General features: G+C 42.4%; 2 protein-coding genes across 4 annotated transcripts in view; both read right to left on the reverse strand.

Annotated features, from left to right (window-relative positions):
* The window catches only part of LOC120048654 (rho guanine nucleotide exchange factor 1-like), a 64,540-nt gene extending 55,076 nt beyond the window's left edge, over positions 1–9,464 (reverse strand). For all 3 annotated transcript variants that reach the window (XM_038994761.1, XM_038994762.1, XM_038994759.1), the window contains exon 1: positions 9,198–9,464. The gene's annotated coding sequence lies outside the window, so the exon portion shown is untranslated. The remainder of the gene's footprint in view (positions 1–9,197) is intronic.
* The window catches only part of LOC120047232 (ETS domain-containing transcription factor ERF-like), a 24,929-nt gene continuing 9,582 nt past the window's right edge, over positions 609–15,955 (reverse strand). Inside the window, exons 5-11 of the mRNA XM_038992762.1 lie at positions 12,205–12,997; positions 5,462–5,483; positions 5,352–5,373; positions 5,220–5,241; positions 5,088–5,109; positions 4,956–4,977; positions 609–715 (exon numbers count right to left, since the gene is read on the reverse strand). Of these exons, the coding sequence (XP_038848690.1) occupies positions 609–715; positions 4,956–4,977; positions 5,088–5,109; positions 5,220–5,241; positions 5,352–5,373; positions 5,462–5,483; positions 12,205–12,997 (1,010 nt within the window). The remainder of the gene's footprint in view (positions 716–4,955; positions 4,978–5,087; positions 5,110–5,219; positions 5,242–5,351; positions 5,374–5,461; positions 5,484–12,204; positions 12,998–15,955) is intronic.

Raw genomic sequence — 15,955 nt, forward strand, 5'->3', positions numbered from 1 at the left:
ACCCAGTAAGACTAGAGCATCACAGACCACAATCTAGTTGTATGGTGCCTGCCAATACCCAGTAAGACTAGAGCATCACAGATCACAATCTAGTTGTATGGTGCCTGCCAATACCCAGTAAGACTAGAGCATCACAGATCACAATCTAGTTGTATGGTACCTGCCAATACCCAGTAAGACTAGAGCATCACAGATCACAATCTAGTTGTATGGTGCCTGCCAATACCCAGTAAGACTAGAGCATCACAGATCACAATCAAAAAACTACTTACGTAGTACTTTAAAGTATTTTTACTTAAGTACTTTACACCACTGCCCTTATGTGACTGGTGAGAGTCATATAATACTGTAAAAATAAAAGCAACAAAGAGAACGAGGGTTCTACAGTATATATCAATCATAGAAGCCAGTCTTTCATCCCATCTGAAAACAGAGTAGGTGCATTTCTAAGTACCAAACATCCATTCATTGTGTCAGCTTAGGTCACTCTTCACCCCAAACAGCCGGTCCCACACAATAGCCTGTGTCTGGTCCCCTGTGCCACTATGACAGCATGGCCCTGAAATAGAGCAGAGCCCTAATGGAAGCTAGCTGTGTTTGTGCTCTTTTTATCTGGCCTTCTCATCAGGCAAGGCTTCATTACACTGAATGAGTCCGAGCTTCTCTGGGGTCCTACGGCCCTGGCCTGGCTCCGAGGGGGTGTCCCCAGAGGCGCCTGAGTAGCAGGAGGCACACAGACAGGAAGTGGGTGTAATTTCCTCAGGAAGCGATCATAGCCATTTCCTGTTTGACCTGTCTGCAAGAGTCACGTCGAGAGATCGAAGACGAGAGATGAAGAAGAGGGGGGGAGAGAGAGAGGAGGAATGGGGCACAAAAAAAGAGAAAGAAAGCTAGAAAGAAGGATGGATCATGGCAGAGGAGAACAAGGTCAGGGGTCCGATTAAGAAGTGACACCCTTTTCTTTATTTGACCTGTGCTCATCACCTCTGTCACTCAGAAGAGGAAGTTGGCAAATATTACATTAACAAAACCAACCGAAGAAAGATGATTGAGAAACAGAGAGAGTCGAGGTCACGTGGGTAAAACTGAGATAAGGTCTGAGAAGCACAGTGAGACCCTAGTACTGCTCACTGCCATCATGTGTGTGGGGGGGGTATGCGTATCAAATCAAATGTTATTTGACACATGCTTCGCAAACAACAGGTGTAGACTAACAGTGAAATGCTTACTTACGGTCCCTTCCCAACAAGCAACGTCAACGATGGAAAGGCGACTCCGGGATGCTGGCCTTCTAGGAAGAGTTCCTCTGTCCAGTGTCTGTTTTCTTTTTCCCATCTTAATCTTTTATTGGCAAATGTCTGAGATATGGCTTTTTCTTTGCAACTCTGCCTAGAAGGCCAGCATCCCGGAGTCGTCTCTTCACTGTTGACGTTGAGACTGGTGTTTTGTGGGTACTATTTAATGAAGCTGCCAGTTGAGGACTTGTGAGGCGTCTGTTTCTCAAACTAGACACTAATGTACTTGTCCTCTTGCTCAGTTGGCACCAGGGCCTCCCACTCCTCTTTCTATTCTGGTTAGAGCCAGTTTGCGCTGTTCTGTGAAGGGATTAGCACACAGCGTTGTACGAGATCTTCAGTTTCTTGGCAATTTCTCGCATGGAATAGACTTAAATTCTCAGAACAAGAGTAGACAGGAGTTTCAGAAGAACGTTCTTTGTTTCTGGCCATTTTGAGCCTGTAATCGAACCCACAAATGCTGATGCTCCAGATACTCAACTAGTCTAAAGAAGAACAGTTTTCTTGCTTCTTTAATCAGAACAACAGTTTTCAGCTGTGCTGACATAATTGTAAAGGCATTTTCTAATGATCAATTAGCCTTTTAAAATGATAAACTTGGATTTCCTAACACAACGTGCCATTGGAACACAGGAGTGATGGTTGCCTCTGTACGAGGCCCATAATAAAAAAATTTAAAAGCAGTTTCCAGCTACAATAGTCATTTCCAACATTAACAATGTCTACACGGTACTTCTGATCAATTTGATGTTATTTTAATTGACAAAAAAAGTAATTTTCTTTCAAAAACAAGGACATTTCTAAGTGACCCCAAACTTTTGAACGGTAGTGTATATTACTCAATATAAGGGTATATGTAAACAAATGTACTGATTAACCCTACAAATACTTACACGGCCAGGCACCTAAGATAGCTAGCTACTAGAACAGTTTACTGCCTGGCCTTGTAAGTATTTGTAGGGTTAATCAGTACATTTGTTTACATAGCAGAAAATAGTATTGGGTAAACAGAGATTGTCATTCACAATTCAACATACTATAGTAGCAGACTCTGGACCTAAATGGATGGACGTTCCAAAAGAGAGAGATATAAGACAGAAGAAAGAACCTAGAGAGGCAAAGGAGATGAGAATGAAAGAGCAAAATGAGAGGGGGGAGAAGAGTCAGGAGGATGTGTGATAGAAACAGCTGTGCTGAAGGTGGTGTGAATATGCCCTCATACCCCATCCTCTCTACCAATCCCTCTGTCCGCTTCTCTCGCTCTCTTCCTTCCCTCCCCGTACTCTGTTCGCCCCTCTCTCTCCACCTTCAACTCAATAACCTTGGTTGGTATTGCCACTCCAATACAACTAAGCCACACATGACCTGAACAGTAGAGCCAATTATGTCATTTAACAGCCATTATGCACTGGCTAACATAAGACTAGCAACTCAAAAAAGTCCTAACCCCTAGAACACCAGTGGTGTGTTAAATCCCCTGCATCTCTTTCTGTCCCGATTGCCTATCCGTTAGAGCCAAAATATACTTCCATACCCAACAACTCCTTGGCATTACTTTCCCTACCCCCTCTTTTTCTCTCGCACTCTCCATGTAAGTGGTCACTCTTTCATGCTTTATGGAAACATTGGATAGACGAGGGCCAATCGACTGTCATGGAATGGGTTCGCAGTGAGCCTCCCGCCTATTTAACTGCTTCCAAATGTGTGTGTGTGTCTGGATAGTAGGGTAATTGCGCAGGCCAAACACAGAGGCCTTTGATTACCATTTGGGTCGTGGAGAAACATTCTCATTCATTCAGAAGGGATGTATGTGTGTGTGTGTGTGTGTGTGTGTGTGTGTGTGTGTGTGTGTGTGTGTGTGTGTGTGTGTGTGTGTGTGTGTGTGTGTGTGTGTGTGTGTGTGTGTGTGTGTTGACAGGCCACGTTTTACCACCATGTCCAGCGGTGGCTGATGATGACTTGAGGACTGCAGCACATAAAGCAGCTATGTCCGGCCAGAGTTGGAAGAGCTTTCCCAGAATCCCAATCTGGGCTGGCTCTGAACATGGAGGTAGCAATACCGCCGCCCAACAGACACGCCCCTACATGACGTTACGGCCCACATAACGCATCAACCATGCAACCCAGTCCTGCTGCATTCATATCCTCCATCTTAACTTAGCTCTATTACTGAGGAACCATAAACCACATACTGCAGCTAGCATCATTATTGGACATTTCTGTTAAATTTCTCAGTGAAAATGGCCTAATAATTAATATCTTCAGATTTAGTCATACAGCTCTGTCTCCCCCTTTTCTAACCAGACTTTTAGAAAATAATGTGTATACAACTCATTCAGAGTTGTAAATGTTAAGTTAGTGTCGTGTCCTAGGGCCCCCTCTCGTTGTTTACATTAGAAACCTCATCAGCCCTGCTGAACTGTCAACATGGATGGTCATTTGAGGCTGCTTGCTCTCGTGATGGTGGTGTGTGTGTCTAAACCTCCACTTATCCCACCCACCCCTATCCCGCTCTCTCCATCCATCCATCCATCCATCCATCCCCAAGAGTAAACACGGTCCATGAAGCCCAGTCTAGTTTTTTCCAGCCTGACCCCGGGAATGAAAGAGCTCCTTCTCTCCTGTTCTCTACCAGTCTGACTCACATTCTGACTGAGGGGCAGAGCTGTTTCCATGTCACACCGGTCTGTCTGCCTGCCTGCCTGTCAGCCAACACACAAGGTCTAACACAAAGACATAATACACACAGACAACTGTATACCACAAACACAGTCCAATTGTACATACTGTATGTGCACACACATCTTCTCTCTACTAAAATACTCTTTCAGGGCTTGGGGATGTCACCACCTTGCACACATCTCCTTCACACATGTTCAGCTCCATTCCCGCCTCTACATAGTGTATCAGAGGACAGTGGGTTGGTCCTGGACTCTTCTGAACTACATGGCTGTGCTACAGGGCTGACACAGCACACTGACATACAGGAGAGAGAGATAAGCACTTCTACTGTACAAGCTGACAGTAAACCAGGGTTACCTGTGTTCACCTGAGAATACCCATGAGCTAGGCTAACTGAGAACCATCACCCACCCTGCCGTTACAATCTCCACTTATTACAAATATACGGCTCATTTAACTGTCGTCTGGAATGCACACTAGGCTAATTGCAAACAGACATACAGTATGCACACACTGATGAACACACAGGGTTCTTGGTTAGCGCGCGCGCACACACACACACACACACGTGGCACTCTTCACTTCACTTGATTAACATAAGAATCTGCACAGATTACTCTTCTCAACATGCCTTTATAGCAAAACTGAATAGCTGACATGTTTAGATGTTTATTTTGTAAGCCAGACAAGTAGGCCTATAGGGAATCGCTAGTAGTTTACCCTTTGTCCAGAAGGACAGCCCCCTGGCTGTTGCATTGTGGGTAGTAGGCTATATTCTACCATCTGCTGGTTGTCTGGTCGTAACCCTCTAGCCTAGTTACTGAGCTCAGTGTACCTCAGCTGTAACTACACTAGGCCTAATAAAGCACTGGGATTCCTCTATTAATGCCCTGAGAGAATAGGATTGTGTACCTGAGAGAATAGGATTGTGTACCTGAGAGAATAGGATGGTGTACCTGAGAGAATAGGATGGTGTACCTGAGAGAATAGGATTGTGTACCTGAGAGAATAGGATTGTGTACCTGAGAGAATAGGATTGTGTACCTGAGAGAATAGGATTGTGTACCTGAGAGAATAGGATTGTGTACCTGAGAGAATAGGATTGTGTACCTGAGAGAATAGGATTGTGTACCTGAGAGAATAGGATTGTGTACCAGAGAGAATAGGATTGTGTACCAGAGAGAATAGGATTGTGTACCAGAGAGAATAGGATTGTGTACCAGAGAGAATAGGATTGTGTACCTGAGAGAATAGGATTGTGTACCTGAGAGAATAGGATTGTGTACCTGAGAGAATAGGATTGTGTACCTGAGAGAATAGGATTGTGTACCTGAGAGAATAGGATTGTGTACCTGAGAGAATAGGATTGTGTACCTGAGAGAATAGGATTGTGTACCTGAGAGAATAGGATTGTGTACCTGAGAGAATAGGATTGTGTACCTGAGAGAATAGGATTGTGTACCTGAGAGAATAGGATTGTGTACCTGAGAGAATAGGATTGTGTACCTGAGAGAATAGGATTGTGTACCTGAGAGAATAGGATTGTGTACCTGAGAGAGGGATTGGCGGAGGGTGGGGAGTGTGCATTCGTTAGGGCTGGGCAATATGACCTAAAAATCATTTAAAAATGTTCTAACTTAAAGGGCGATTCACGATATATAGTTTCTCTAAATAGGCTTTGTTGTACAATTAAAGGTCAAATACTAGGGATGCACAATATATCGGAATCGGCCGATATCAGCTAAAAATGCCAACATCGGTATCGGCCCGATGTCTAGTTTAACGCTGATGTGCAAAACCGATGTCAAAGCTACCGTGCATACCTATATAACGTAGGTACATGAAGTAATGACGCCACGTAAAATGTTGCGCAACACAGCCTTCCTAACCTAGCCCACAATGTCTGCTGTGTGGATCGAGCAATGAACAAGTCGAACAGTCATTTGAAAGAGTAAGAAAATTTCAGCGAGACAACTCAAAGGCAAAATCCATTAACGCCAAGATAATAGAATGCATTGCCCTTGACAATCAACCATTCTCTGTCGTGGGTGATGTTGGCTTTCGGCGACTGGTCAAGCACCGTTACACACTACTAAGTGCGCTATTTTTCAGATTTTGCCCTACCGGAGTTACCCAGTAATAGCGTCACTGCTATTAGCTTTACGACATACTATGGAATGCCGTTTGGGTTTTTGCGTGTCAAAAAAGATACGTCAAATAACACGATTTCATGCGTTAAATAAGCTTTTCATTTGACACGTCAAATAACACAGTTCTATTATAGAATGTTGTGTGTTCTGAATTTGCACGTGCAAGCCAAGCGCCACCACTACTATCAGTAGCACAGTCAAAGCTGTACAAAAAAAAGTCTGCAAACACCGACCACAAACAATGTGTTTACAATACCACGTTGGTAATAAAGCATTATTTGTTCGACAGCAACTTCCGGGGTAGCTAGCTAGCTTTAGCTTGGTACCTAGCTAGCACCAATACAACCTTCCTGAAAACAATGGCCAGTAGAAACTGCAGTCATTTTCATTATTCTTAGCAATGATTTAGGAATCCTTGTGAGTATTAGCTAGGTAGCCACTTGTTGTTCGCCTATTGAAATTGAACTTCAGTTCATGAAAATAAATAGCTAGCCAGCTACTTAACCCTGTTGCTCAAAGCTAATGTTATAAGCAGCCAGCTAGCTTCATCTGGCTAGTGAGGCTCGACCTGACCGGGTTATGTGTTGTGAAGCTAGCCACAATAAGGATTAGGAACAATAGTGGTTTGCCTTCAAAATAAAAGTACCTCTTTGAAAGTGATGCAGAAGGTTGCAATTGGTGGAATCATGCCATATTTAGACGAGACTGTTAAACAAGGTTAGAATGTGAAGCAATGAAATGGGGTATCAGTCTACTCTGTGACACCCACAGAACACAAGTGTGTAGAGTTTATGCAAATATTAGCGTTGTAGCTCTTATCGCAGGACTGTGACTGTGTGAAATCACCTCCCCAGTCAGCCTATTGTGTGTATTGACATTCATATTGCACTGTACAGCTTTACCAAAGGATTGGGTATCAATGAAATGGGGTATCAGTCTGCTCAATACCCAAGCTATTTTTTCCCAACGTCCTCCTCAGAGTTATCAGACTCCAAAACATCCACATGACATGCAGTCATATTCAGGTCCTGATTGGTCAACAAGCTTATTTGCCACGTCAAAAATGTTATTTGCCACGTCAAAGTGTTATTTACTGTGCATTTTTTTTGACAAGCAAAGACCCAAACGGCATTCCATAGAAATCCAGGTTGAGAATGAAACGACTGAACAAATGAACAACCCTTTGAGCTTCAGGCAAGACTGCATTTGCAGAGGTAGAGAAAGAAAGAAAGAAAGAAAGAAAGAAAGAAAGAAAGAAAGAAAGAAAGAAAGAAAGAAAGAAAGAAAGAAAGAGGGAGGGAGGGATGACAGCAAAATGTTGTTGTTCCTCTAACAGAGACAGGAAGCCTCTGTAGTTCAGTGGTCGCCGCTGACACATCACAACGCTCCAAGCCCAACCGCCATTTCAGCATCACGTCTCATCTGATCAGTTCAGCTACAGAACCATTCCAAAACAACTACGGGTCAACCCACAGGCCCATAACAACAGACCGTGGCTGAATTTGAGACAGTGTTGTTCAGATTTTGAGCAAAGGTCATACATAGCACCTAAAGCAACATTTTTACTGATTCAGCAGTCACGATGTTGATGTGTTGTAGGCCTAATTCAGTCTCTTAGTAACACATAGACAAGATTATTTTTGGAGTTCAACTGAGGCTGCGAAACTAAACTATATAGGCCAAACCCTCTAGGTCTGATCATGTATATTTTTCTCTTGATCTTTGATCCCAGAATTTCTAAGTCACCTTAGTCACTGTTACTACAGCAGCTGGCTAACACCTGGTACTTTACCCTGCACCTTACAGACTGCTTTGCCCTATGTACATAGTGATTGAACACTGGTCACCTTAATCATGTTTACATACTGTTTTACCCAATTCATATGTATATACTGTATTCTAGTCATGGCTTATCCTATATAACTACTGCTGTACCCGCCTTTTCTATGAACATACTGTCTATACCAGTTTATATATATTCCGGACTTTGACATTGCTCATTCTGATATTTTTTATTTATTTATTTGTACTTATTGGATTATGCGCATATTGTGGATTATTGCTAGGTACTAATACCACATTGTTGGAACTAGAAACACAAGCATTTCGCTGCACCTGCGATAACATCTGCATATCTGTGTATGCAATCAATACATTTTGATTTGATTTGTAGAGGATAAAACAGAACGATGGGGGAGGGGAGTGAGACAAAGGGGGAGGGGAGAGGCCAAAAGTGGGATGGACTCCAGTGACAGATGTGTGTTTGTATAGCTGCTGTACTTTTCATATAGAAATACAAAATAGTGTGATCAACTGGAGTGCAGGAGAAATATGCTACAGTGTATGATAAATCTACTGGTACAATCTCACAGTAGGCTATCTACTTTTGATAATGATTAACAATCTAATCATTATAATGTGTGAAATTATGTCTAAATAACACTCAGACTTTAGGCTGGTTTAACAACTAAATCAAACATGCGCTATTAATGTTATTTGATAAAGTATACTTTTTAGGTTTTAAATGTCACATTGAAATACCAGGGAAAAAATACATAGGCAAGCAAATTATCGCACGTAGGCCTGGCCGCATTGCTGGCAATAACTGCTATAGTTACAGAGTTACATTAAATAATAGGCTACAATGTCGCGAGTCATTTTACAAATTCCGCTCCTTGCAACATTTTTATAACATTACGGATAGCGATACTTAATAGCCTGCTAAAAAAGTATCACTTGATTGAACAAATTAGCTAGCGACCTGACACGTACCCTTGAAATACCAGTATGCTTCAGCAAGTCTTGCTTTGTAATAAAATAGTTTTTAATTAACTCTAAAACACCTGATTTTGGTACTCGAGAGAACGAGATGTTCCGCTAGATTGTAGCCAAACACAACATTCCTTTAGCTAGACGCTAACTAAAGGCTGTCTGGTGAGCTGGCTAGCGAGAGACAAGCCTTTACTCGCGGAATAACCTAATTCATTCCCAAGTTTTTTTCATAAGTAACTAAGCATCGAACGTATGTGCGTGTTAAATAGATTAGCAAAAATGTTAACGTGGTACTCACCTCAAAATACAGCAACAACAAAAAAAGACTGACAAACGTCTAATATGGTTTGCTGTTCGAAAGTTGTCGTATGTCGCTGGAAAAAAACATTGTACGCGGAAGTACAAATTCAAGTGCACAATTTCCCCTTGACTTATTTTTTTATCTGCATAAACCACAGGCAAAGTTATGCATGACGATGTCAAAATATATTACTTTGATGTAATCATAGAGTTTTCAATATGATCTAGTTATGCAAAATCTGGTTTTCGTGTAACTTTTTCCATCCCCAGTTGTTTCCTGTTGGGCTTCCATACAATATTGTGTTACACGGTATTCGTTCCCCTCGTTCACCCATGGGAGTCAACCGTATCAACAGTTATTCAATGCATCTTCAATGTGTTTATGTAGCAACATTTTAGTTCACTGCTAATCTTTCCACACATAAGGTAATCTGTGTTAAAATATTATTTATGGAATTGAACACAATATGTTAATTACTGAACAGTTTGGTATGGAACACTGAACTAGTGCATCCATAAATACATTTAGGTATATCCAGTAGAGGCAATGCTTTTTTTCCTTAAACTTCTGTTTCACTTAGAAATATGATCTCATATGTTTCACAATCCACAAATAGGCTATCACACAAAGTAATTCCGATTTAGGTAGTGTTGGCTGTTTGTGAAGGTTTAGGGCATGCACCTATCTTGGTTTGTCATCTTCATTTCCCTTCTTCATATCCGGCCTTTACTACTGTGGCTCTGCTTCCAGTTGCATCCGAAATTGCACCCTATTCATGTTATAGTGCACTGGTCAAATGTAGTGCACACTATGTAGGGAAAACTATGCCATTTTCAGACTTTTTAATCAACACGTTTAATAAAGGTAGGCGGCAGATTTTCATGTCATCATATCCTCGGGAGAGGAGGCCATATGGCATATGCTGTCCCATTACCCTGACTATTACAACTCATTGAACTCAATCAGTCAAGTACACATGCAAGAAAAATAAGACTAAGGGAAACCATGGCCAATTTTTACTCATGCTCATGAAATCAAACCCTTCCATGATATAATGCAAACTTTTCTTGTAGACTAGATAAGGTCAATACATTGTAATATAGGTCCAGGTTCGCCACCCTGTGGAGAAAGGATGCTCTACACCAGGGGTCTCAAGCAGGCCTATAGGAGCCTCTTCCTGTGTAATGCACACATTCACACAATGAGTTCAGTGCCAACAACAGTCCCATCTCCAGAATAATGTTTATTGCTTTAGAAGTTATTAATATTTTTTTCTTATTTTTGCTCTTTCCATTTTTTCTCTTTACAATAAAACAAAGAAATGTGACATTATTTCACGGCATGATCATTTTGGATGTGTTTACACATACATTCACAAAGGAAAGAGTATTTACAGCGGTGTTGGTGAATGCCACACAGAGATCATGAAACAGAGATTTCCGGTAGAATCCAACAAATATAGAATTACATGACCTTTACAATAGGGCTTTCACACCTAATGTTATACCGCCACTTGTTACAAACCATACGAATCTGTACAATGTGGGGTAGTTAGTATGCACTCTATGCTTCAAAGTGAGCAACATGGAATGGATAAGTTGGTCTGTGTCCCTAGTTGGTATTGAGATACTTTGTACCTCTTGTTTTAATTTCTACAAGGGGACCTATTTCCTAACTGTTGCCATGGATAAAAAGCTTAGACTCAAAATAATCTACATATTTTTTTGTTGTAGTTGAAAGAATGTGCTGAAACCAATATTACTCACATTTGAGAAATTACAGAACAGTTACACTGGGTGAATGCTAACTATAAAAATAAGACGACCAGAATATTTAAACCCAAAGGGCATCTTGGAAAATGACCAAAGGACACAATTATCTGGGGTGGAGAAAATATGAGACAATTCCCCATATATGAGTCCTCCTCATAGAAAAAACACCTTTCCAGCGCAGATACTCTGACTGCTGTTAATTATTTAAAACTTTAATACACCTATACTTGTCAATTTCCCAACATTATTTAAATATATAATTAAATCACACCAACACAGCTAACTTTTATAATGTTGATAATAATTAAATGTAATGTACACCATAATAAAATATATACAATGAAATATTGATACAAATTCTAGATTTGTCCAGCTCTCTCTTTTGCTCTCTCTTTCTCTCTCTCTTTCTCTCCCTCTCACTGAAGAAAGTTAAGCAATTGAACTTGGCATTAAACAAAAACAAACAAACAAGTATGGAGTTAGAAATGTACATTACAATACCAGAGCATTACATTAGCAGAGCAAAATGACTAATTGTTTGGATTTGGGGATGATCATTTTTCCCAACAAACAATGAACTGTAGCAGCCTCCTATAAAGACCACCAGCTGGCAATGTTTGACTATGTTTTGAACAGAAAAATACATACCGATCCCAAGAAAAGGAATCCCCAAAAAACTAAAGTAATATCTCTGTCAGATATAATTTCATGTGGCCATTATTGCAATTAATCTTATGTGTGTGTATTGTAGTGTTGTTTATTATTGTTCTAGTATTATATTTTAATGTAATTCATTATACATTGAGTTATATTTATGCAGTTTGATGGACCCATTGCAGTAACACGGTAACATATGAATAGCACAGAACAACGTGCAATGCTGTTAAAGCTCAAAACATCACTGAAACCTTGAGACAATAAAATGTGTGGGAGCACATGATGAATAAGTAGTACACATACATCTGAAACATGGTAGACTCTCAGTAATGTCAAAATCAGCAAGCTCACCATCTCAGCTATGTTGGACAAGTCAACATGTAAAGAGAGAGCAGAAGGGTGGAGAGAGAGAGGAAGAAAAAACAGAGAAACGGGGCAAGATGGCTCAAATAAAGGACAACATAACATGAAGGGAGAGAGAAGAGAGAAGAGGAGAGAGGAGGGAACGAGAAAGAGAGTTATCTATTAGAATCTATTAGCTGTGGATCAATTTTAGAGTCTCTGTCTCCCTGTGCCGTTCAACCAGAGCCATGGAGGGAGAGAGGGATAGAGGGAGGGACGGAGGGGGAGGGGTGAGGGGCACCAGGCTCTTGGGGGGATGGGGGGACACGGGGGGAGGGAGGGAGGAGAGAGGTGGCAGTGCTCCCCCTTTCTTCCCCTGGACCAGGATCTGTGATCGGACGCTCAGCCTGGTCTCCTTGGTGATGCTGAAGTCAGGCTCGTTGTCTGAGCTGCAGTCACTCAGATCTGTGATCTCCAGGTCTGAGTCTGACTCTGGGTCCTGCTTCACCCCGCCTCGCCGCTCCAATGGGCTCTGTCGCCCCCCAGCACCACCACCAAGACCCATCCCTCCCAGACCCAGCCCTAACCCTAACCCTATCCCCAACCCAAGCCCCGTGCCTGGGGTATTGGTCTCCCTTCTCTCTCTCTCACCCACAGAGCCTCCGTTGCCAATGTCCGTCCGGCCCAGCGACAGAGCACCAGGGTAAGGAGGCAGGCAGAGTCTGGGCTGCCCACCTGCCGTGCCGTTAGTAACCCCGGTCTGGCCTGCTGCTCCTCTCTCCCCCCCTCCTGCCACCTCCCCCGGGGGGAGTAGGGAGGAGAAGGGGTGAGGCAGCTGGCCCAGGCTGGTCTGCAGCGGGTTGGGGTAGAAGTGGGAGGGGTAGAGGGAGCCGGGGGGCAGTTTGGGGCAGTTGTTGAGGGAGAAGGCCCCTGAGAGGTAGGGATTGAAGCCCCAGGGGTAATCGAAGGGAGGGTTGCGGGGGTAAGGACCCAACAGGGACGGGGGCTTGGAGTAACAGGGAGCGGCTGGAAGAGAACAGAGACACAGAGACAGAGGTTAGCTCTCTGAAGGGGTAAAGGTCTCCTGACAAACCACATCTAAGCATGTTCACTAATTATGCTCTGCAATAATTAGCAACGCACAGCTATGCGCTGGGGCAAAATGAGAGCGCTGTTGATTTGAATAGAACCCTGATCTTAGACTATATGCCTGCCAGACCTATTCACACATTCAACTGGTTCACAACAAATATGAACATGATGAGAGATATGCTCTCTGGCAAATTCAAATATCCTGTTAATAACAGAATAGTTATGCCACTGTAATAAAATAATACTGTCCATGAAAAAAGGAAAATGGACTGTGGTAAGAGAAATCCAGTTATTTAGAAAATATGTCTGTTTTGGCCGTGTGTATAGTCCAGGTGCTTGGTGAAGTCAACTAAATAATAGAAAAACGCAACCCGCACACCCTGGTACTCTAGTTGGCTCCATCATACTTGAATATACAGTTGAATTCGGAAGTTTACATACGCCTTAGCCAAATACATTTAAACTCTGTTATTCACAATTCCTGACATTTAATCCTAGTAAAAAATCCCTTAGGTCAGTTAGGATCACCACTTTATTTTAAGAATGTGAAATGTCAGAATATTAGTAGAGAGAATGATTTATTTCAGCTTTTCTTTCTTTCATCACATTCCCAGTGGGTCAGAAGTTTACATACACTCAATTAGTATTTGGTAGCATTGCCTTTAAATTGTTTAACTTGGGTCAAACGTTTCAGGTAGCAAGCTTCCACAATAAGTTGGGTGAATTTCGGCCCATTCCTCCTGACAGAGCTGGTGTAACCGAGTCAGATTTGTAGGCCTCCTTGCTCGCACACACTTTTTCATTTCTGCCCACACATTTTCTATAGAATTGAGGTCAGGGCTTTGTGATGGCCACTCCAATACCTTGACTTTGTTGTCCTTAAGCCATTTTGCGGAAGTATGCTTGGGGTCATTGTCAATTTGGAAGACCCATTTGCGACCAAGCTTTAACTTCCTGACTGATGTCTTGAGATGTTGCTTCAATATATCCACATAATTTTCCTGCCTCATGATACCATCTATTTTGTGAAGTGCACCAGTCCCTCCTGCAGCAAAGCACCCCCACAACATGATGCTGCCACCCCTGTGCTTCACGGTTGGGATGGTGTTCTTCGGCTTGCAAGCCTCCCCCTTTTCCTCCAAACATAACGATGGTCATTATGGCCAAACAGTTCTATTTTTGTTTAATCAGACCAGAGGACATTTCTTCAAAAAGTACGATCTTTGTCCCCATGTGCAGTTGCAAACCGTAGTCTGGCTTTTTTATGGCGGTTTTGGAGCAGTCAAATCAAATCAAGTTTATTTTATATAGCCCTTCGTACATCAGCTAATATCTCGAAGTGCTGTACAGAAACCCAGCCTAAAACCCCAAACAGCAAGCAATGCAGATGTAGAAGCACGGTGGCTAGGAAAAACTCCCTAGAAAGGCCAAAACCTAGGAAGAAACCTAGAGAGGAACCAGGCTATGAGGGGTGGCCAGTCCTCTTCTGGCTGTGCCGGGTGGAGATTATAACAGAACATGGCCAAGATGTTCAAATGTTCATAAATGACCAGCATGGTCAAATAATAATAATCACAGTAGTTATCGAGGGTGTAGCAAGTCACCACCTCAGGAGTAAATGTCAGTTGGCTTTTCATAGCCGATCATTAAGAGTATCTCTACCGCTCCTGTGGTCTCTAGAGAGTTGAAAACAGCAGGTCTGGGACAGGTAGCACGTCCGGTGGACAGGTCAGGGTTCAGGGCAGTGGCTTCTTCCTTGCTGAACGGCCATTCAGGTTATGTCTATATAGGACTCGTTTTAATGTGGATATAGATACTTTTGTACCTGTTTCCTCCAGCATCTTCACAAGATACTTTGCTGTTATTCTGGGATTGATTTGCACTTTTTTCACCAAAGCACGTTCATTTCTAGGAGACAGAACGCATCTCCTTCCTGAACGGTATGATGGCTGCGTGGTCCCATGGTGTTTAAACTTGCGTACTATTGTTTGTACAGATGAACGTGGTACCTTCAGGCATTTGGAAATTGCTCCCAAGGATGAACCAGACTTGTGGATGTCTACAATTTTTATTCTGAGGTCTTGGCTGATTTCTTTTGATTTTCCCATGATGTCAAGCAAAGAGGCACTGAGTTTGAAGGTAGGCCTTGAAATACATCCCCAGGTACACCTCCAATTGACTCAAACTCTTATGTCAATTAGCCTATCAGAAGCTTCTGAAGCCATGACCTAATTTTCCAAGCCCATTAAAGGCACAGTCAACTTAGTGTATGTAAACTTCTGACCCACTGGAATTGTGATACAGTGAATTCTAAGTGAAATAATCTGTCTGTAAACAATTGTTGGAAAAGTTACTTGTGTCATGCACAAAGTAGATATCCTAACCGACTTGCCCAAACTATAGTTTATTAACAAGAAATTTGTGGAGTGGATGAAAAACACGTTTTAATGACTCTAACCTAAGTGTATGTAAACTTCCGACTTCAACTGTATCACTTAAAACCAATGTGGGACTTTTTTTCTTCTTCTATTAGACAAAAGCATAAACATCTCTCTCTCTCTCTCTCTCTCTCTCTCTCTCTCTCTCTCTCTCTCTCTCTCTCTCTCTCTCTCTCTCTCTCTCTCTCTGTCTCTCTCTCTCTCTCTCTCTCTCTCTCTCTCTCTCTCTCTCTCTCTCTCTCTCTCTCTCTCTCTCTCTCTCTCTCTCTCTCTCTCTCTCTCTCTCTCTCTCTCTCTCTCTCTCTCTCTCTCTCTCTCTCTCATTTGCTATGCAGGGCTAATTTGACAGTGCTTGAGTCTCTGTGTGCTGGGCCAGAAGTAGCTGGCAGACACATGAATATTGAATCAGTCAGGCAGGCCTCACTTGCTTATGAAAACACAGTAATGGGCGCCC

This window comes from Salvelinus namaycush, chromosome 5 (genome assembly GCF_016432855.1).
Source record: "Salvelinus namaycush isolate Seneca chromosome 5, SaNama_1.0, whole genome shotgun sequence".
NCBI lineage: Eukaryota > Metazoa > Chordata > Actinopteri > Salmoniformes > Salmonidae > Salvelinus > Salvelinus namaycush.